Here is a 22,521-nt window from a genome sequence, read left to right as displayed (position 1 = left end):
AAACCAAAATGTTTTGCAGAGAAATTTTCATGGTTTGGGGCTAGCAGGGGAATGAAAGTCTATGAACAGGAATATTTATTTGCTTAGTTCTGTTCTGCTGTTGTGAGCATTTACTTTCATCCGTAGTTTCATTTTACTGTGTTACACGGTTTTCTCTTATGTGTTCTATAGTGCTGGTGTTGGCAGAACTGGTACCTACATTGTGATAGACAGTATGCTGCAACAGATAAAAGACAAAAGCACAGTTAATGTCCTGGGTTTCCTGAAACATATCAGGACACAGCGCAACTACCTCGTCCAGACAGAGGTAAAAATTGTAGTGGGGTCAAAGTTAAAGCCATGTTCATTTTTATGTTGTAATCAGAAAGAAAATAGATTTTTCTGTTACATCCCTGTAAAAAATTAATATATCACTGGCATTTTTTTGCACTGGAACATCTCTTTTTTTTCTAGACCAGAAACTTCAGATTTTGCTTTTGACTTAATCAGAGTTGTACGTGCTACGCTTGTAAATTTTTGTTCTGGGCCTGGCACTACTTGCATGGGTAGCTTGTTCTGCACACCCTTTCCTTTAGTGTGATCTACCCCTCAGTTAATGCCAGCTCTTTAGTTTATTCCAAGCACCTACCTGACATCCTGTTGTTTTTCTAGGAGCAGTACATTTTTATTCATGATGCCTTGTTGGAAGCCATCCTTGGGAAGGAGACTGAAGTATCTGCAAACCAGCTGCATAGTTACGTTAACAGCATCCTCATACCTGGCATAGGAGGGAAGACTCGACTAGAAAAACAGTTCAAGGTAAGGCTTATCACTGCTACCCAGAGGGACTTAATTTCCCTACTCTCTTCTGTAAGGGCTATCTTCACTGTCAGTTATCATAGATAAGGAACCAAACCAGAACACTTCATTAGCACAGCACAGCATCTTGAGAAGTTCGCTCCTCAACAGCCTTCGCCACACTGCTGGGAGTGCTAACACTCTTGAAGTCAGAGGAGAGAAGAGGGGCACGGGCACTGCTTTGGAGTGTACTGCTCGTCTCCCTGTTCCTCCCAAGGGGGCTTGGATGTTCCCGAGTCTGTGGCTAGCTTGGCTTGGAAGTCTTCCTCCAAACTGTGGCTCTCATACATATATATGGAGAAAGACATGAAATGAGGTTCTTAGCACCACCTATGATTTCAGCACTGTAGAAAAAGAATGAAAAATATTTTGAGACCAGGAAACACGATATGCCTTTCTCATCGCTAATAACTCTGCTTACTGCTTTTGTCTGCTACATCACAGCTGTTTGTATCCTGGCCAAAGTAACTTCTTTTTCCCCATATCTCCTATTTGAAACCTAAGATTTCTGATTGCATTTTATTTGAATGCATTTAAAAATATTTTGTGAGACTATGTATCTTAAGAAGATTATATGTGACATCTGTTTTCACAGCTAAACTCACTCAGTTAATAACTACTCTAGGAACAGAAACTGTTAAATTATACCAGGTGCCAAGCTATTCAAAAAATGAACAGGCTTTTCTCTGAATTCACTTGTAGAAAACTCAGTACTTCTCCATCAGTCAAGACATTCCAGATGCTTAATTACTAAATTAAAGAAGCAAGTGCAAGCGCATGCACACACACACAAAATGCAGCAGGAGAAAAAGATTTCTTATCCCCCCAAAAAAGTGTTGCACTTTTACAAACGTACTAAATTATATGAATAAAGATGTTTTCTGATGACTCGTGGCAAAATTTCAAAACCTTAAGTGCCATTTTAGAAATTACTTTCTCTGCCAACGTTGCACAGGTATTTAGAAACCCCATAACTTCTAATGGGTCTTACGCCAGTACATAGATGAGTTGAGTGCTATCTTGTTTGGAGTGCATTTGATACTGGGACGTGACCAGCAGCAATTATTAAATCTTTCTCTCATTTCTGCTGCTACCACAGAGCTGGCAGAAAATAACTTGTGCTCATGCCCTGGTACAGTAGTTTATGTTCAACCATCTTAGAATAAAATTAGGCTGAGTAATGAGTTGCTAGTGCAGGAGATGAAAAACCCACCTTCACTCTCTCTGCTCTGTTTCCCCATATACTGGGGGAATATTCAAATACAAACCTGCCTCCCTGACTTTTCTTTGTGCCTCTAAGTAGCCCAGAATGAACTTGGCAAACCAGAGAATGTAACCCATGGCCTCGTATCTCAGATGCTGGCGTGGTGGGTTCCACAGAGGCCTGGCAGAAAAAGACATTCTGCAGGAACGTTCTGGCTTCTATTTTAGAAGAAAATGTAAAAAAAAGTTTTTGTTGTTCTGTTTTTCTAGCTTTTTTTCCTTGAGACCTGCTTCTGACTGAACATATCTGCAAGCCTTTGAAATATACTCTCAGAGATAACTAAACGTTGTGTTCTGTGAAAATACATTTTAATGGAACTTCATTTTCAGGATGTTTCGAAGATGAGAGCTGCAGAGATCTTTTTATCCATTAAACATGTTGTATGAAAAGGATGATTTCCATTGGCACCTTGAGTACTTAAACAAGTTTAACAATGCAGTTTATTCTTCTACTGATGCATCTTTGCAGGAGTTGGCAAAGAAACCTCCTCTTTTCATTTAGAGCGCAGTGAGGACTGACTTACTGCTTTATTCTCTTTCAGCTGGTTACACAGTGTAATGCAAAATACGTGGAATGCTTCAGTGCTCAGAAAGACTGCAACAAAGAGAAGAACAGGAACTCATCAGTTGTGCCATGTAAGATCACATCTTCGGTTTGATTACTGCCTAGCATAACTTTTTGTACTTAATTGTCCAGGGGTTATGCATGAAAAGGCATAGCCACTAGGAAGGAGAAATGTAATCTTTTGTTCAGACCAAGCTGTCTTGTCTTTCAGAATTACCCTGATGAAACTGAACAAAAGAAAATAGTTACAGTGTCAGCCAGATATACTGTTCAAGTGAAATGTTAATTTGAAGTGCTTAAGTATTTGAATAATTAGGTAGGGGACAAATCTATGGAATACTGAGAGAATTACTTTGATACCACTCCCAGCTCAGGTGAGATCTCCTGGTGGGATTGGCACAAGTTTGTAATTCGGTTAGACACTCACGTTTCCATGTGTGAGCCTTCCCCAGATTTGAGGGTATGTAGTGCCCAAGGACACAGTTTCAGAGTCGTTAATACAGGATCAGTGCAAGGCTGCCAAGCAGTGTAAATTTGCAACAGACCAATCGCGGGCGCATCTTTCCCGTCACGTTAGCCAGAGTACAGGACATACAGGACCGGTGATAGCCAAGCTAGCCCAAAGTAATCATGGCACAGGGACGTGGCCCATCGTGAAGTTTGGTAATAAAAAGGGATGTCATCAGGATATATCTTAGAAAGAGACGTGAACGGGGCAGAAATATTCTCTATGAATTTGCACTTCGTGTCACGTAGCTGCAGTAATTTCAGGTGGGCGCTTGCGGCTTGGCAGTTGTGTTGAGGATGTTGTTGAGCCCAGCCCTCAAAGACAGAGAAGTGCAGATCTGCTGAAGAACACACACACATGCTTGTGGGTGGTTACCCGTTAGGGAAGGGGTTTGTCTCTGGAGGTTCTCTCACCCTCCAGCTGGGAGGAGTGAGTGATGTTAGTGCTATGGAGTGGTAGGGAAAACAAAATAAATCAGCTGGGTTTGTGTGCTGCTGGAGACAAATGGAACACTACAGTCAAGAATTACCTGAAATCCCCTGTTATCACTGCATCTACTGTTATTTGGTAATTCAGCCTGCTGTGAAAATCTTTGCTATAGTAAAATTTGATTCCTGAAATTACTTTGTCCTTGTGGGAATATTGTGCAACATTCTCTTTTATATCCTGTGTTAGCAGGCAATGCTTTAACGCAGTTAAAGTGCTGGCCTTCTCCTGCGGGAGATGGGAACTGCACACTGTTTGGTTTGTTAACGTCTGAGAAATTCTTACTTTCTGCACTGTGCCATGACCAGACTTTGATCTTTTTCCCCCCCACCCTCTCTTTTTTTTTTTAATCTTATAGCTGAGCGTGCTAGAGTGGGCTTGGCACCACTGCCTGGAATGAAGGGAACAGATTACATTAATGCCTCTTATATCATGGTGAGGAAGCCAACACCTAATTACAAAGTAAAATCAATTCTAAGGTGCTAAATACCAGATGCCTATAATTGTCTTAATTCTGTACGTAATGGCTGTGTATTAACAGATGATATTTTAACACCTTCCCCATAATGTAAAGCTATTAACTGTGTTTTATTAAAGATTGTTGCCTAAAAAAATTAAATACAAGATGCATTTAGATGGAATGTGTATTTCCATGAGATACAGTCCAATAAATACTGGGGTTTAGAGTAAATGAAAACAACAGGGACTCTGCAGAATGGAAATGGAGTTATAAAATTATAGTCTGTGTGAAAATATTGTGGAATAAAATGAAGTAGGGTCGTTATGTGTCCCCAAAGATTAAATCAATGCTTTAAAAGTATTGAAGGCAGTAAGTAACTGTGTGGTTTATTTTGCTGCAAAAGGGCTACTACAGGAGTAATGAGTTCATCATAACCCAACATCCACTGCCACATACGACTAAAGATTTCTGGCGAATGATCTGGGATCACAATGCACAGATCATTGTCATGCTGCCGGACAACCAGAGCCTGGTGAGTTCAACGTGTATCTCCCTGTGCAGTCCCACAGTCGCTTACCCAGCTGGGCACCAGCGCAGGGTCACTCCACTGCATGCTGTGGGTATTTTCTGGTTAAAAGCAAAGCCAATTTTTGGGCCACCTTCTCAAACCTTGCCATAAGCTTGTTACAAAAAGTTCTGAAATGTGGGGCATGGTTTTTTGCTCTCCCCTTCTGCACTTCCCCCTGGGAAAGACACCCTGAGCTGAGGCCTCTGAGGGCTGCCTGGCTGGCGGGGTGCAAGGCGCTGAGGTTACTCAGTGGCCAGGGCCATGGGTGAGGACTTTGAGAGGAGCAGAAATAAAAGAAGAGACAGTAGGATAGTTCCTTTTTTGCCTGGGGACTTAAGACTCAGGCTATGCAAGACTACAGCTGTGCAAGGTTACAAATGCTATTTTTGATAAAAGTAAAAAACAAATATCTATGTTAATTTAGGTGGAAATAATGGGACAGAGAGAGGGAGAATAAGGAGACCCGGGTGAAGTGGTAATCGCTACTTTCAGATTTACTAGCATGTCTCAAGACAGCGCGTTGAAAAGGATTAAGAACTAAATGGTTCGTTCTTTCGTACACACATCACTGAGGTGAACAGACGATTGTAGCTGAGAATGGAAGAGAAACCACCTTCATTACAGCAAGAAAACAGCAGTCTTAAGGGGCTACTAAAGAGGCAGCAGTCAATATGCTTCCTGTGTGTGGTGTGATGAAAGGGATTGAAGGCCCTGCAAGGCAAAGAGTGTTCTGAAAAATCCGATCGAATCAGAAAGCACTAATGAAATGAAAGTGTGTCAGGTGGAAATGAAGAGGCTGATCTTGTCTTTACAAGTACATGAAATAGCTCTGCAGAACAATAGCGATTAAAGGGTAAAGGAGGAAACGCTGGACTCGGCCGCATCCCTTGCAAGGACGCCTGGTCCGTGCTTTCGCCTTCCCCATTCCCAGGGCAGAGGTTGGCCAGCTGGGCAGCTGCATCCGTGCGTTGGCTCAGTGTTCAGTGTGGGTTGTGTTGGCTGGCCAGGAGGGGTGACACGGGGCTGAGGCAGCGTCAAGGTGCTGAATGTGTATAATGCCAAAGGACGAGACAATGGTGCAAGCTACCTGCTGCCTGAGGACCTGCCATGTGGCAGGACAGGTCACTTCCCTGGCGTTCAGCGATACTGCACTGCTTGCTGGTGCCTCTGCTTATCATCAGCTAAGGGCAGAATCATCAAGGCACTCTGAAGGACTTGGGACAACGTCCCATTTCCACAATAAACATTTAAGGCCCAAATTTCAACGGTATCTTGCATATCATGCGCATCAAGGCTCCAGGCCCACAGAAACAAACTTGGGTTTAAAGACAGGCTCATGACGGCAGCAGGATGAAGTGGGTTTGTAGTTCATGTTCTCTCATGAGTAAAACATGGGTTGCTCAGAGACGCAGGCGTTGCAGTGCTGTACGTGCTGCCAGAGTAGCTTCTGTGCTTACGCTGCAGGGACATTAGACCCCTGAAGGCAGGAGGAGAAACAGGCATTGCATGTATGTGGTGAGCCTAATTTCCCTTCTCTGCAATAAATTAGGAATTTGCAGTTCTTTTTTAAAGAATAGCTTTGACAGTATGTTATCTACATCTTGGCAGTTAGGCTACTCCAGCACTGAGCCTCTTCCATCATTCACAGTCTCACTGAGGTTTTGCAGCATCCCTTCAGTAGAGGAGTTTTGCTGGAGAACTTGCATTAAGTTAAGACAGTGGTTTTTTTCAAGGCTAAGAATATTTGGGTTTTTTCCTTCCTCCTTACTCCCCACCTCGCTCTTAAAATTCTAGCCCTACATAAGTTTCCATCAATCTTCTACCTAGATCTGAATCACAGACCTTGAATTTTTGGATTAGACTACAATAAACACAAATTAAAAATAATAAGCAATTAATTTTTAAAGGTCAATTAGTTTTTTTCTAAACAGATATCTGAATTTCACACAAAACTGTGTCAGCAGGAGGTAATAAAGCCTGGGATGCAATATAAAGGTTAAGTATGACTGAGCGAAGATAACTATTTCCCTATGAAACCAATTAAAAAGCAGACGTTACCTGTTTGGACACACAAAGGAAGGATCTGGCAGGGTTACTGCCTACTGTAACAGTAAATTTGGTTTAGACAGAAATGGTTTGTAAAGGTCAGCTCTCAACCGTCTCTATTTATCAAACCAGTTTTTTGATCCACTGGATTTTTCAGCCACACAGAAGGTATCTGAAAGGCTGCAGTAGTGTGTTGTTTCATTCCTCCAGGCAGAAGATGAGTTTGTGTACTGGCCAAGTCGCGAGGAATCCATGAACTGTGAGGCCTTTACTGTGACCCTTATCAGCAAAGACAGACTGTGCCTCTCTAACGAAGAGCAAATTATCATCCATGACTTTATCCTTGAAGCTACCCAGGTAAAATAAACCTCCAAATGTGGGTCTTGGCTTTTCATCAAAATGTTATTGACGTAATTCAAATATGGAAGAAGAATTCAGAGTTCAGAAACAGTTCTGAAAAGGTTTTACTTGTAAATGCATGTGCGTGCATGTTGCTCACGGGGGAAAGGTATTCTCGTTGGCCCCTCTCTCTCTCACATCTTCTGCTTCCAGGTAGATTCCTTTAGCTATTGAGACTGTAGTATTAATTGTCTTATTTTAAAGTGATAACATTGATTTTTCATTTTGAAATCACAAAAGTAGATTCAATTATTCTTTGTAAAGTACACGAAGGTTTATTGTCCTATTTCTGCTTATAAAATTCACCACTTATAGTTTCATTGTTTGGGGGTCTTAATTAAGGGGTTTTATGTAAGTACACCTCTTCTGAACTATAAACCTGCCTCTAGTTATCTATCCAGATTGCAGCTGGATTTTGCTGCAAGACATTAATTTGCAAGTCCTTTTAGGTTTAAATTCCTCGGTTGCTCTCCTCTTGTTTGACTTTGAGCCATAAGGGCTCTGAGAGGTTTATGTGGATATAAGCCCTGAACTCAAATGCAAAATCTTTTATCAATCAAACATTTTGTTAAAGTTACATTATTTTGGGGTGTTCACTGTTACAGAGATGCCAGAGCTGTGTGTCTTCTTCTTTCTGTATAAAAGAAGATGGTATCTCTTCAGATTGTAGTGAGGATCTTCCCTCTTTCTACCTGGAGTGGATGAATGTGAAACTAAATAGCTAATGCCCAGGCTGGTGTTTCATTGCAGGATGACTACGTTCTGGAAGTACGCCACTTTCAGTGTCCTAAATGGCCAAACCCAGATGCTCCCATAAGCAGTACCTTTGAACTTATCAATGTAATCAAGGAAGAGGCCTTAACAAGGGATGGCCCCACCATAGTTCATGATGAGTATGTCGTCTCTTTTCTCCCATTTATGTGCAGGTTACTCAGTTACAGCACGCTTGTTAGGAATGTTGTCCATTCTTGCATGGAGTAGATGGGGTTTAGTTGTCTAGGGAACAGGATCAGACTGTTTAATCTTCCAGGGATGAGTTTTCAGTTGGCATCTGAGGACAAGCACATTTTGCTTAGTGTAGATTTTATGTTGGTCATAATCTTAGATGGACTCAGAAAGTGAGGCTGTTTGCTTTGTAAGCGTTTTGGATTCTTCTGCACCCAGAAGTATCCCAAACAAATCCTACAACCTGTTTTGGAACTCAGCAGAGCCCTGGTTTAGACAGGGCTCTAAGCAGCCCAATATGGGCTTATGGAACCAGTTTCAAAACAGCCTGAGCTCCTGTCTAACAGCTGGGGTTTAATGTGCCAGGTAAAACAGAACAAGCTCAGTTCAGCTGTGTCTCAGGATGATCAGCAGAAGTATCTTGTGATAAAGGGCCCAGGTTTTCTGAGAGAAGATTTATTTTTCCTCCATCTGCTTCCCCAAAAACACTCAAGGGGCCCATATGGCACCGGGAGGGAGGGAGGGAGCCCCTAGCAGAGGGCCAGCGTGTCCCAGCACTTGTCTCTGCTGTAGTGCAGTGGTGAGCATTGACTGGCCAGCTGTGTTTGAATGCCCAGTTATAAAGGGCGCTAAATATTGCATTGCATATTATTACTTTGCACACGTTATGGAGCTGCAAAATGCCATTGTAGTGGAGCTGGAGCCCGGGTCTGACAGGCTGTCTTTGGAGGGACTGTTTCCTGGTGGGCAGAGTGCTTCTTGGCATCATTCCAACATTAAAATCCCAAGCAAGCCCAATTTCTGCCACTGCTTGAGTTGCCCTTAGAGCGAACACTGAGCCAGCAAAAACTACTTCTATACCTGCAGCCCCCCTGCGCTCCGCCCGTTAGACCTTTTGTCATTGCTACAAAACAGAATTGGTGGGAAAATCTTGGGAATCTTCCCCTTCTGTGCAAAAATGTTGTTACCATGCTCTAGTATGTCAGCAGTCAGATCAGTCTTCACGCTGCTGAGTGAGCTTCCACCTCGCACCCGCGTGTTGCTGCTGCAACAGGTTTTTCCCAGCTGACTCCTGCAAATGGTGCCTTGGGCTGCAGCAAGTAGTTTTTCTCCCACCATCTCCTGCCTTGCTAATGCACAGTGTAAGCTCTGTTGCCTTTTGCCAGCACTGATTAATTTCAGGCTAGTTTTAATATTCATGTTTTGGGTAGTCTGAAGTGAGGTTTTGCTACTCTTGCAGTATTTAAGATTATGTTTTACAAAATTAGAACCATTATTGATTTGGGCATTTCATGCTAGACAGAAGAAAAAAAAAAAAAACAAAATTGCATTCCTCCTAACAGTGCTGAGTCATTCTTTCTGTAAATTGCTTTTTTGGTTTATTTGTCATATTCAATGATTTTATTTTTATGCCTAATACATAATGTGGATTCTGCTTTTCATTGGAGCCTAAGCAAATGTGGCTGAAAATGAAAATTTCCCTTTACTACATGTAACAACTATATCACGTAATCCACTAATAATTACAACTGCAGATTAATTCCAAATATATGAATTTGCAGATACTAAATGTATGTGGTATTTAGGCAGTACATGGTGGGATGAACTTGATAACGATATTTCAAAGAAGTTCATAAATTCCAACTTGAGGCAGTTGTCAAGATTTTTAAATATAACTGCCCATATGTAGGCAACTAGATAAAGATTTTCTGCATAATTTTCCATGAGAAAAGCCTTCATGTTGTTGGGAGCCAGAGGTTATCAGCCCAAGTGAAAATGATGCTGTTAGACCCTCAGGGGCATTTAGCTGTGTCCCATCAGGCACATCCACCGGCCACTTTGTCCGCTATCCCTATAGATGATCAGGCAGAGCCATGTATACGGTTCTGCTTCTTCTGCTATAGACTTCATCAAATATAGCAGATCTATTGTTATCTGATTTCTGTTTCCCATTTCTAGGCAAATTGAGTTTGCAAAAATCATATGAAATTAAGTCAGCATATGTCTCAATTTCCACAGGAATGTTGTAAAAAATCGTAGTGGTAATCTTATGATACCAGATGGCATTGCAGCACTTGCCGATTATTTAAGTTTTCCTGTATAGCTCTCCAGACGGTTTACAGAGCAAGTCAGCACCGATGTCCCCTTTTACAGGTGGCGACATTTAGACACAGACTTTCTCAAAGTCACAGAGCAGACCCATAGCACAGCCAGAAGAGAATTTCAGCCTCCCGAGTGCTGGGAGAGCAGAGGACAGCTGAGGCTCCTCAGAAGCACTTAGGAGCCCCTGTTCCTATGGCTCCATTACGCCGTGCCTCGCCACTGCATGTACAATTCAAGCATACCCACAGTTTTAGCAGCAGTAAGATTTCCACCTGACCAGTATCTCAAGGACACATTGAGTCACGCTCCTGATGAATAACCGTTGCTCACGTTCTTATTAAATGACAGCACAGCTCAACTCTTCAGAATCCGTAATGTCTCTGGGGTGCCCAGCTCAGGGATGTGGCCTTTTGCCAATAAATCAGACCTAAGGAAGATGCTGAGATGTGCCCCATTTACTTGTGAGCACCTCAAATCCATGTTAGTTTTCTGTAATTGTCAGATGTGGAGGAAGAGGCGAAGTCTCATTTCTTTCTAATCGTTTATGTTTTGCTTGAGCTCACACTAATGAATTTAAAATACGCTCAACTATAATGCAGATGCTTTCAGTACATGTGGCATGTGAGAACTGATTTCCGTGTGACAGGCTCCAGGCTGGGTATTTTTAAATGGCTCACGTTCTCCTGCTGATGGAGTTTTTTGTGTTGAGTACTGCAGATATCCTGAGATGACGGGTGTACCATCCAATTTCTTCTGCAAATTAAAATGACTAAAAATTAGCCAGTTATAAAACAAGCATTTAATAGATACAAAGATGAACTACAGTAATCGAATAAGACTCTATCAACATTTTCATGGCTCTGTGTCGGTGCCCAGGTACGTTTCTGAGTAACTTCTCATTTTGGTGTGGTTTTTCAGGTATGGAGCTGTGTCAGCGGGAACGCTATGTGCCCTTACCACTCTGTCCCAGCAGCTGGAGAATGAAAATGCTGTTGATGTTTTCCAGGTGGCAAAGATGATAAATCTTATGCGGCCTGGAGTATTTACAGACATTGTAAGTCTTTAAATGGAATATAAATGGATAGTTTACAAGGTTTTCATCTGAGACCAAAAGCATGAACTAAACCACACATCGCATACGTTATCAAGCCATACTGCATGCTGCAAAGCAGAATTTGCATTTGGGCTTTTTTTTGTACAGTTGTCATTTGTTATAAACCTCAGTCCCACCGTGTACGTCTCTGATTTGCAGTTTGGCTTATATCTCATAGAGATAGGGGGCCACTGTATGGGCAGCCCTAGCGGAGAAGGACCTTTCCGCTTGTCATCACCCCCCTGCCAGCCCTGGAAGGTTAAGCTGTGCTATTCAAACCTGGCATGTTGTGATCTGAAGGGCTGCAGCAGGGCAGGTAGAGCTGCAGGGAGATCAGGCTTCAGCAGAGGGGCTCTCCACTCTGCAGCGAGAGCAGCACCCTTGCCTCGGCGTGCATAGCTCTGCTTGTACGGGGGAACAACCTGGGGCTGAGCTCCGGGCTCAGGTATCATCCTTCCCTCCTGTAGTATTTAATAATATATCAGGAATAATATAATTTACTCAAAACTAGAGGTTTGGGTTGGCAAGGTTAAACTAGATTAACAGAGGCAATTGCTCTCCGAGTCTTTTTCCTTGCTCTGTGTGTGTCTAGTAATGAACATCCACGACCTTTCCTGGAAATGCCAAATTTAAGTGCCACTCGTTTCTGTACACTTAAAAGGATTGAAGTAATTTGTCCTTTCTTTTCCAGGAACAGTACCAGTTTCTTTATAAGGCAATGCTAAGCTTGGTCAGCACTAAGGAAAATGGAAATGGTCCCATGACACTGGACAAAAATGGTGCTGTGATGGCCAGTGACGAATCTGATCCCGCAGAAAGCATGGAGTCTCTTGTCTAATCGGAAACCTGAAAAGGCACTTAATTTGTAGAACTTCTGAAGACTGAGTGAACTTTTTTGAGGCCTTTTTTGCCAGACTCTAGGTTATACAATAACCCAATTACTTTTTTACACTGATAAAAGTTTTGATATTTATTTTTTGCCATTTTATGTCTTAATGGTATCCTACTGAGCATTTGCACCTCTGTTTATTTCACACAGTGAAACGCAATTTTATCTAGTTTGCACTATATGATCAGTGTTACTGCCTATAATATTCTAATACAAGACAAGCCCTGATGTGACATTCCATGACAACAAACATATGCTTTTCCTGTTTTGTTTAAATGCAGTGAACTTTTGCTAACTACAGTGACCCTCGAATCTTAAATCTTGAATGCTAGGCCAGATGGATTCTTTCTACAACAGATACTGTACCCCTTCATACCATATTTATTATTTTAGTGATCACGTCACCGTTTTGGTAACGGTATTCTGCATTCCAGTGGAGTGGATGAGCAGTGTTCATCCTTTCTTGACAAAACATAGCAGATGATTATTGGCTACAGTGGAAGTGTAATAGCCTTGTGGAGCTGAAACAATTATTTCTGTATTGTTTCAAATTGCTGTTTTTTACACAGACATGCCTAAGACTTGCTTCACATGGAATATATAAATTACATACACTATGATTATAAATTAGATGCAATTCATGCGTGGGACGCAGTGATAGGTTTTGAATTTACAATTTGGAAGTTTCCCCATGTATTCAGAAAAATGTTGATTTTAGTTTTTAACCAGCCATATGATGGGAAAGTGTTTTGATTTTATTCTCATCAGCACCAATACAGTGAGAAATCTACTACAACCCAAAGTCAGACCTGTTTTCAGATATATTGAAGGTAGCAATATTTTACATTACTAAGCTATTCAATATTTTAAACACATTAATTTCCTTACTATTTCTTGAATATGACCTCACACCTAATGGTATGTTACATGATGACAGGCGTTTCTTAATTCCATAACTGTTAGATGCCATTTTTACAGGTGTGTAATTTTCATACTTTAGTGCTAAAACATAAAGTACTGATCCATATTTACTGGTGAAGCAAACTAATAAAAAAACTACCTATAAAGTTACACTCTCCCTCTTTTTTTTGCCAGACTAATTCTTTAGCACAAACCTAGCTTATTGTGTTTTCCCTCCCGCACCAATAAAATGTTTTCCTCCAGATTATAGAAATAACTGAATTATTCTTTGGAGCATTTAAGTATACATCCTCACTGGCTCCCTTTTCCTTTGTATTTGGTTGCAGTTCAAGAAGGTCCATCCCTATTTAACAAAAGAAGTACATACTTAATTCTCCTGAAAATTAAAGCTAATCATGTCCTTCATAGCTTGGCTGAGTAGGGAGGGGTTATTGCATCTGCCTTGAGAAGGAAATACATCATTTCAACCATCCTGACGTCTGGTATACAGTTAAAGGCACTATCCCTTATATATGGCATTAGTTTCTTCTAAATTTCAACTGCACAAAGCATGCATTGTAAGTTTTCAGGACTTGTCAAAATGTTGCAGTGTATTTTTTTTTTTTTTCATTTCAATTTGAACCTATTAATTTCTGCCAGTCCAGTCTTGCGGGAATACAGAGATTTGGCAAGGTTCTGTGCGTTTTCATTTGCAAGGAAGCTGAAAGCGAACTGCTTAAAATTATATTGAGAGTAGGTATTTTAGTTGAGAACCTCATGAGGTACAAACTGATATGGTCTCGCTGGGAGCAGAGGAGCTATGCAAACTGGTATGTGCTAACATCTGGCCTTTTATTTTTAATAAGGGAAAGACTTCCTAGTATGATACACTTGATTAATTCAACACCAAAGTATTCAAGAATTCATCAGCAACCTTTTACACAGTCACTTTTTACTTCTCAGTTTGTTGAATCCCTCCATACAAGTTATCCAAATAACTGCTAATGCTGAACAGTATAATATATCCATGGTTTCAGTAAGGAAATCCCGTGTCCAGCAACAGCTTGCCCAAATAAAAAAATGTGCAAAATGTTTCAAAAGATTGCTTGTTAGTTTGGATCCCCGTTGCACTGGGACAACCTGGTACTGAGGAGGGAGTCAGTTAACGTCTGGGAGGAGGTAAGGCTGGCTCTCCAGTCCTACACCCCAGTAACGAGAATTAAGTAAGTTTTCAAGTAGTGCTGCCTGCAGGGGCTGGAAGGCTCTGCTGAGTGTTCTGCTGGCCAGTGTGCATCAGCGTTAGAGGCCGGGGAGCCCCCCCTTGCACCCCCAGTAGTGATCCTGGCCCCAGGCAATCCCAGCTGGTAGCACGGAGGGACTCTGATGAGTTGGATCAGTTCAGGCTGAAGTAATTTAAGTTCCTGGGGAGGTGTAGGGAGAAGTTAAGAATCCAAGCCCTGACAAGAGCTAAGTGACACAAAGATTACTGCAGGCATCAAGAGGGCTGCATTTGTTCAGTACTTTCAGCTGATTACTTTTCATTTCACTGGCGTGATGGAAGATAACTGTGGTTCATGACACACTGCCTGAATATCCTTGGTTTAATCCCTTACCTTCTCACAAGTTTTAAAAATCAATGAAAGAAGGCTGTGGGGTTTGAACTTCGGCAGGTGCTTTGGAAATCCATGCGTTTGCATTGGCATTTTCCCACACCTGAGATACCTGCTTGGGGTCTAATCCATGGGGAAAGAATTTACACTGATGTTCTTTGAGTTCTCCATGGATTTTTTTCTTAAGGGGGGGGTCAAGCTGTGTGTTAAGCGCTGTGTTGACAGTCAGATAGCCGAAAGATGGTAGTGATGCATTAGGCTGGAAGTGGATGAAGCTAGGAATTGCTTGTGAAGGTCAGGATTAAAAGCATGGAAGAGCCAGGTCTATCCCACTGTAAGCAGCTGCGGTTCTGCTCTCACAGGGGTTGGCACCCTTTCCCTGGGGCTGAGCGACACTGGCAGAAGGAGCGAGTGCATGTTCAGGGGTGTGCACTCATACTGCTGTGCCGAGATGCTCTCAGGAGTGTCTGGCCAAAGCCCCACTCTGTGCATCACAACTTTTGCCACACCACCCCCCGCACTGCAACCACCCCGTGGCATTCGGCCGGGATGTCTTTCATGCATCAGAAGTTCCCAGACAATGTGCAGGCCTGTGAATTAAGAGAGCCTGAGTCTACCCCATCGCTATAAAATGTGGTCCTCAGCACCAGCCCTGAGAAATAAGGAGAGAAAGGACTGAAGTACACATGTATATCTGTGTCTACATTTAGAAAATACTGTTTCTCCATGTCTTGCATGTGTAGACCATGTGAAAGTCACAAAAGACTTCTATGCTTTGAGCCCATAAGAGCAGGCAAGCTTTCCAAGAGGGAATGCTTGGAAAGCTGCTGTGTCATCTTAATATCTAAAATGGGTGACAGTCTCAGATGAATGCCCTATCCTGCAAACGCTCCTGTACGTGAACTTGGCATCACTAGGAAGGTCTGGGAGAGCCAGTGGGACTGCTCAGGTGTGCGGGCTAAGCCTCAACTCTTCTGCAGGACCAAGGTCTAAGAAACATTCATTTTAAACAGCATTTGTCCTTAGTATTTCACAGTGTCTGTTTCCAAATATTAGTTTAGGAACAGGAAAAAGAAAAATCTGAAACCCTTAAACTGCTTCTTGTGTGTGACTGTTTCCATACTGTGGGTCTGTTCTAGGTTAGTGGAATCATTTACAGGATCTGCAAAATTTCAGTTGTTTTTCCAGTTTCTGACTGCTTGAATTGCTTGAATCCAGAGTGATACATTGGAACATTAGGAGAAGAATCTTTATGACACAGCACAACTGCCTTCTTATTAATCTTTTTTTAAGCTGATATATTTTATTTAAAAGCTAAAAATATAGATATTGATTCTACCAAAGATACATACTACTAATTCTCAGCAAAACAAAACCAACTTAATTTAAAAATAAAAAATAAATTAAAACGTAGTTGTCTTAAAGATTTAGCAGTCTTTCTCAAATTCATGTCTTTTGACATCAGATCTTGTGTTCTGAAGTTTATGTTCAAATGGTGCCAGTGAATTTTTATATGAAGGGAGAATGCCTATTTGTTGATCCACTGCATTGCTTTGCTTCTTTTTTCTTTTTACTTTTTTTTTTTTACAGACGTAATTCAACTCTTACTGTTACCCCTTTGCTCTTCTTCTCTTTGTTGCCATTCTAACAATGTGAACTACATTGGCTTTACTTATCAAAGGAGAAGGAATGCAAAAATAGAGAGAGAAGGAACTGTAATGAAGAGATTTGGCCTCCACTTTGTCTTAGCTGTTAAACTGTTTTTAGTGGTTTTGTTAACTATTTGCAAAGGGAAGCATTTTCTACAGAGGATAATTAATTTCAAGAAAAATGTCTTGAGTTTTAAGAATAAACGTCTCCAAAAGAGGAGATAGTCGATTTTATACAATGTCACAACTCTCCAACATTTGGGGTAGTGACTTTTTTTTGTTTTGTTAGAACATTTGAAACTAGAAAGCAGCCATTGTTTCTAAAGACCGAAGCATTCATGTGTACTCCTATTTTCTTTTCCTTCATTTTTAAAATAGCAAAATCATTAAAACTGTAAATATTTTGTTGCTTGGATAAGCATCTTCTGGGAACTTTGTATCTATGGTATATAATCATAGAATTTTATATTTTCATATAAAGCTAATTTTTTTCTAGTTTCACCTCCTTCCTAGTTCTGTGGTGGCTATGTGAATACATACCTTCTGTGTATCGAGGCAGTGAGACACCATCATCACACTCCAAAAAAGATTTCCACACATGTCATTTATTTGGGGCAGTGATTGTGAAAGTTGGATTATTTTTTTTTTGATTCCATTGTCAGTGTGTGCAATAGGAATTAGACTTAGCCAGTCACTGGATACGTTTGTCTCATTGATCCATTCAGAAAAAAAAAATGTGGTGTTTGGTTTGGGGAGAGGGTGGGAGGGAGTATTTTGAGGGAGATTTTTTGTTGGTTTTGGTTTTTTGTTTGGGGGGTTTTTGTAACTTGAAGAATCTTCTTTTTGTTATGTTAAACTATATCAAATCATTCTATTATAGTGTTATTTAATATGTAAATTGTATTGCTATACATAAAATAAAGTATGGTTTTTGATGTATTTACAGACTTCTTCCTTATTTGCATCAAGTACACATACAGAACAGATGCACAAGTCAGTATTTCATTGTCCCAGGCGTGCAGGAAGAATGATGAGATCCAAGGCCTGCTTTAATTAGATCTCAAATTTCCAAGCAGTACTCAGCTGGGAACAGTCTCTCAGTCACTTGACAGTGGAGATCACCGTTACTTTCTTAATTGTCTCCGACTATTAGAGAGCTGCCAGTAAACCCCTTCCCTCGCCACTGGTCCTCCCCAGACTATTGTGACCCATCAGAATCCCTTTTGGAAGGGGTGTTGTCTCCATTCAGAACAGGACCTCAGAGCATGGACGTTATTGCCAGCTCCTTTGGGTGCTCCCTTCCTTCGCTCTCACCCCGGTTTATCAGCAGGTGTCTGCCTGGAGGAACGGGGGCTTCCACCAAGCCACTGTCACCTAATGTGTTGTGATAACCTGCATCTACTCGCTGCTTACCTAACCCCAGGGCTGTGGTAGAAAATGCAAGAGTACTCATCCCCATCTCAGGCAGACTGGGAGGGAGGGACAGATGTTCCCAGTCCCAGAGATAAAGCAGCAAATATTCCCCATGGAGCACATTAGCAGTCATACCTGCCTGCCGCATCTGAGCCAAGAGCCGTCACCGCAACAGGCGTGCGCTACACCACCAATGCTCAGTGATTTGCAACAAACCCCGACAGCTCTGCATACCGCCTCCCGCGCCGGTGCTGCGCCGAGTGCAGGCGTTACTTTGTTGTCATTGTCCTTGTGGGAAAACCGCTTGGGTTTGTGGATACGTTCTCGTTCAGATCTGCTGCCAGCAGCGAGCTGCAGAGGCACTGCCTGCCGTGGGGCACGGCAGCTGCCTGGGCTGACAGCCTTCGGGAACAGGGCAGCATGCAGCCTGCAGAGCAGTACCTGCACGTGGGCAAACACCACCAATAACTGAAATTGCTGGTCGACGTGAAATTGCCGGTTGAAATCAATACACTGCATGCCTGCCCTCTTTTGTGTTGCTGCGTTCTCACTTGTGTGTCCATGTTCTGGCTGACTGGGAGAAAGAGGGAGCCTGGGAAGCTAAGACAGGGAAGCGGTGAGTGTGGCACGGCAGTGCTAGCAGTACAGCCTGCTGGCTCCTGCAAAGTCCCTGACTTTGTAGCATGCTTCCTTGCTCCAGGGCACTGCCTCCTGTTGCACCCCAGTAACAGGCCAGCACTAGCCCACAAGCAGCTCCACCTGCCTGGCTGCTCAGGGCGCGGGTGTGGGAGGGCAGGGGGCTGCTTCCCCGCCTGCCAGGCCTGCCCTGCGGGATGCTACAGCGGCAAGAAGAGCCCAGTGCCCTCTGCATGTCAGGCCAGGAGCAGGTAACTGGGGCTGGGCACCTGGGGAAGGGTCCTCTGCCTGGCTTGGCTTGGCTGCCCTACCTCCATGGAGAAGATGGTTTAACAGTTGGACTCCACTATCTTAAAGGTCTTTTCCAACCTAAATGACTCCATGATAAGACGGCAGCCTCTGCAGGCACAGGTAGGTGGGTACACCGTGCTTCGTAACAACGCGATGGGAAGAGGGCTGCTGAAACACCGCTGGTCCGGGCAGCGCCGAGGTGGACCTGATGGCAAGCTGCACGCAAGTCAACACCGCCTGCCGTAAGAAAAAGACAAACACAAGTCTGGCAGGTTTAACCTGGGACCACGTAAGGAAATCCTCCCAGTCTGCTCACAGCAGGTTTAAAACCATCTCTTCTTAGGAGGGAGAGCCACACAGGAAAAAAACGTAACCCCACTGACCACTGACAAAAGGAGAGCAACAGGAATGGTTAGTGATCTGGAAATCCTCAGAACAAAACCAGGATGAACTGGAACATTGCCCAGTGAAACGCTGGAGAGAGACAGCCTGGGAGATGCAGGAGTGGAGGAAAGGCTGTGGGGCTTGTCTCCGGGTATTTAAAACACCGCTCCTGAAGAAAGGGTGTAATCTTCCTACATCTTTGGTAGATACGGCAAGAAATAGAACTTGAACAGCCACAAGGCAGGTAGGGGTCGGGCAGCAGGGACATCACCTGGGACAGTGATGCAACAAAAAAAAGATTTCTCTGTAGCAGCTGCCAAAATCAGGACAATCCAAGGCAGCCCCTTAAATGAAAAACTGCATTTTCAATAGATAGCAGCAGCTCCAGGGTGGAGCCCCCACGCTGCTGACAGCCAGATCATCATGTGCACATACAACAAATGGGGCAGAGCTCGCTGCGGGATGCAGGGTGGCTGTTCTTTCCTAATTTACCTTTGCCTTGAGCCAAGCTCAGCAGAAGCTCCCTAAACTGCAAACAAAGGCAGCACAGTGTTTGCTGTGGGAGTCCCTGGTCCTCCTGAGCCATCTTGGTGAGCCACAAAAGCAGGAGCAGAGAACAGGTGAAAAGGCAAAGCCTGGGAGAAAGTACTTGGTTTGTGTGCTTATGCTGGGGAGGGGGCCTGGCTGAGATCTTTATCCAGTGGAAACCTACAGTAGGTAATTTATTAATACTTGGCAACAAAGATATGATTTACCAGCACTGCCCGCTACTAACAATGTGCCTGAATTAATTGGTGGTATCAGGAGATCCCAACTTCTTTCGTAATAAATAGCTAATGAGTTTAGCCTTTAAGGCTTCCAGAGGCTGCCAGCAGTCATGCTAAGCAGGCACAAATAATAGCAGCATTTTTATTAAATGGATTCAAATGCCAGAAGGTGTACTTTCAAGACCTTTTGCAAGACAAAAATAATTTTGATCAATGGCTTAGTCCCAGTCCTATTAGCCACTTCAAGCTCCACGAAGTGCTTCGTGTGCTGACGTGTCATCCCACCGGCTGGCAGCCGCTTTATTGATCACTTGTAGTTTGTTTCCCCTTTGCTGCCCATCAGTGTTTCTGATGTCTCTCTGACTTTGTAACGCTTTAAGAAGCAACACTTCACAAAGCAATCTTTCCTGACACTGCGTTCAATTAATCTGACAGTCACTGAGCTCACTTTTCTAAGTTGTTATCTTCCTTATGTCTCAAAATCCTTGTTTAGGAGTTGACGCCTGCTTTGCTGGTGTTTTATGTTACGTTTTTGAATTTTGAAAAGATTCTGCATTTCAGTTCCATGTCTCTTGTGGGAGTGGTTTCCAACACTTCATATTTCACTGCCTCTGTCCGTGAGCCATGCTTTCTGTACAGCTCATAATTTCTGTCACTCCCAAATTCGAACCCTGTTGGTCACATGTCCTGTATCACAGGATAGCCTTGCACAATATGTAATCATAAATACTCTGTTCCTCTGTCTAAGGTGCTGCTGAAAGAGGGAGTTTCTGAGTCAACGTCAGGAGAAAGCCAGAAGGTACGTGTGTTTTGTCTTGGAAGGATAGCATTATTGGCTGGAAGCCCAAGGCTTGATAGAAGGGAATGTGGCACAACCCTCCACCAGCTGTTTTGCTGGGTTTTTTATGATCTAAAATGATGCCCCATCTGAAAGATGAGAGCCAGCAGGCTCTGATTGCACAGGCTTCGATGTAATATAGAAGTTTTTCTGCACTATTTAGGGTCTATGGGTTCCAGCTTTCTCTGGGTCCATCAGGGCACGATGCCTGCAGCCAGGGGTGAGCAGAGTTTTTCCTACACGCGAATCTGGCCTAGGATGGGTTTGAGACAGCTGATGGCTACTTTTGGTACCTCCATAAAATGTATCACTGCTCTGCTCGTCAGTACCATATGTGCACAGCAGGTAATGTACAGTCTTGTTAGCTGGTGTCACGCTAGTCCTCAGAAGCCAGATCTGGAGGAGTGAGACACTGAGGCAACAGAGGGAACCTCCAGATAAAACCCAGACACTGTAAGGAATTTAGTACAGCTTCCTGAAAAATATTTTCACATCCTAATAGAGAAACTGTGGCTTCTCAGCCGTGCCTCACACAGACCCACAGCCCCTCCCTACCCCACGCATTGCCCAGCTGCCTGCCCCCCCCCCCGTCTCCGTGTGCTATTACAGAGCATGTGGCAGCTCCAGCAACTGCTTCGGCGGAAAGAGCCGTAACATCTGCCCAGCCCCTTTCTATTGATTTACACTAACTTCACACTGGTAATCAGGCTGTGTGCGGGACATCAATGAAGACTTGATAGTCTGCTAGAGTAAGAAATGCATGCCCCACAGCCACGTACAATGCTCGGTGCGTTACCCATTGGCTGAGGTTCTTCCTTCACACAGACTTTTAGTGGGGCAGTAAATACTGGTGACCATAACAATCACCGTGAAGGAGAGAGAACTCTAGGTCAAACAACATCCATTCGGCACCTGGCACAGCAAGTTCTGTAGTTCAGCACCAGAGCCCTGAGATGCTGCATGCTCCCTCTTTCTGTGAGAGGGGAGGCTGCAATCCTCTTCAGTTCCTTGCTGAGAAGGAAAAGCAAGGGGAGAGCTGACGAGCTTGATTGCAGGATAAAATGAGATCTTTAGCAGTCTCTCAGACAATGCATGGGAGGGAAATGATGATCTCTTAAGGAAAGCCTGGCTGTTTTCTCTCTGCAAAGAGCTTCCTACATGGTGCACCAGAGGGATGGAATGGTGGTGTCCTGCATGTACTAGATAAATGGGCAATTTTCTGTAACAAGGTGCTTAGGTTTCATCAGCAGACGATCAAGAATAGAAAACCATAGAAACACAATAAATTGAGGCCTTCATTACATACAGCCTGATGGGACCATCAGCACCACACAGCTTCACCCTCCAGGAATTTTTCCCAACAGGCTCAAATTGTTATCTTTAACAATACAGGCTGTGTCAGAACTGGTGGATGAACTCTGAGTCCCATCACCAGATCAACATCCTGACTCTAAGCTGTAGTTTTAATTTAAGATATCATTTAATGTGATTTAAATTAAATATAATTTCATTCGTGGCATTGTGAACTGACATTTGTAGAGAACATCAGGCTGCAGAATGTCTGGTGTGTTCAAATACCATGGGCGTGACGGTGACCAAAACAAGCTGTTGGCTATTGTAGCTGTAATATAACAAGCTGTATAAAAATAGATGACACAGAATAAAAGGGTAAAGCTAGTTAAAACCTTGTTTGTCTAGATATAGAAAGGTTATCACACTTTGCAACTAGCAAAGAATACTCTTAGTTTTGCTTAATACTAGCCTTCAAGCTGAAAAACACCATTGCTGGGGGGAAAGCATAAAAACTGTTAAAAGTACAGTAACCTCAGTTATGAAAGGCTCTGCCATCTGAGTTTTAGTGCTTTAAATAA

General features: G+C 42.9%; 1 protein-coding gene across 1 annotated transcript in view; it reads left to right on the top strand.

The window, feature by feature from the left end:
• Window positions 1–13,233, top strand: part of PTPRG (protein tyrosine phosphatase receptor type G) — a 408,755-nt gene extending 395,522 nt beyond the window's left edge. The window contains exons 21-29 of the mRNA XM_055804321.1: window positions 172–307; window positions 652–798; window positions 2,643–2,736; window positions 4,018–4,094; window positions 4,523–4,651; window positions 6,944–7,090; window positions 7,883–8,025; window positions 11,099–11,234; window positions 11,965–13,233. Coding sequence (XP_055660296.1) covers window positions 172–307; window positions 652–798; window positions 2,643–2,736; window positions 4,018–4,094; window positions 4,523–4,651; window positions 6,944–7,090; window positions 7,883–8,025; window positions 11,099–11,234; window positions 11,965–12,111 — 1,156 coding nt within the window. The 3' untranslated portion in view covers window positions 12,112–13,233. The remainder of the gene's footprint in view (window positions 1–171; window positions 308–651; window positions 799–2,642; window positions 2,737–4,017; window positions 4,095–4,522; window positions 4,652–6,943; window positions 7,091–7,882; window positions 8,026–11,098; window positions 11,235–11,964) is intronic.
• Window positions 13,234–22,521: the final 9,288 nt, after the last annotated feature.

This window comes from Falco peregrinus, chromosome 5, assembly GCF_023634155.1.
Source record: "Falco peregrinus isolate bFalPer1 chromosome 5, bFalPer1.pri, whole genome shotgun sequence".
Taxonomy (NCBI): domain Eukaryota; kingdom Metazoa; phylum Chordata; class Aves; order Falconiformes; family Falconidae; genus Falco; species Falco peregrinus.
The sequence above is the reverse complement of the archived record's forward strand: the minus strand, read 5'-3'. Positions and strand labels throughout refer to the sequence as shown.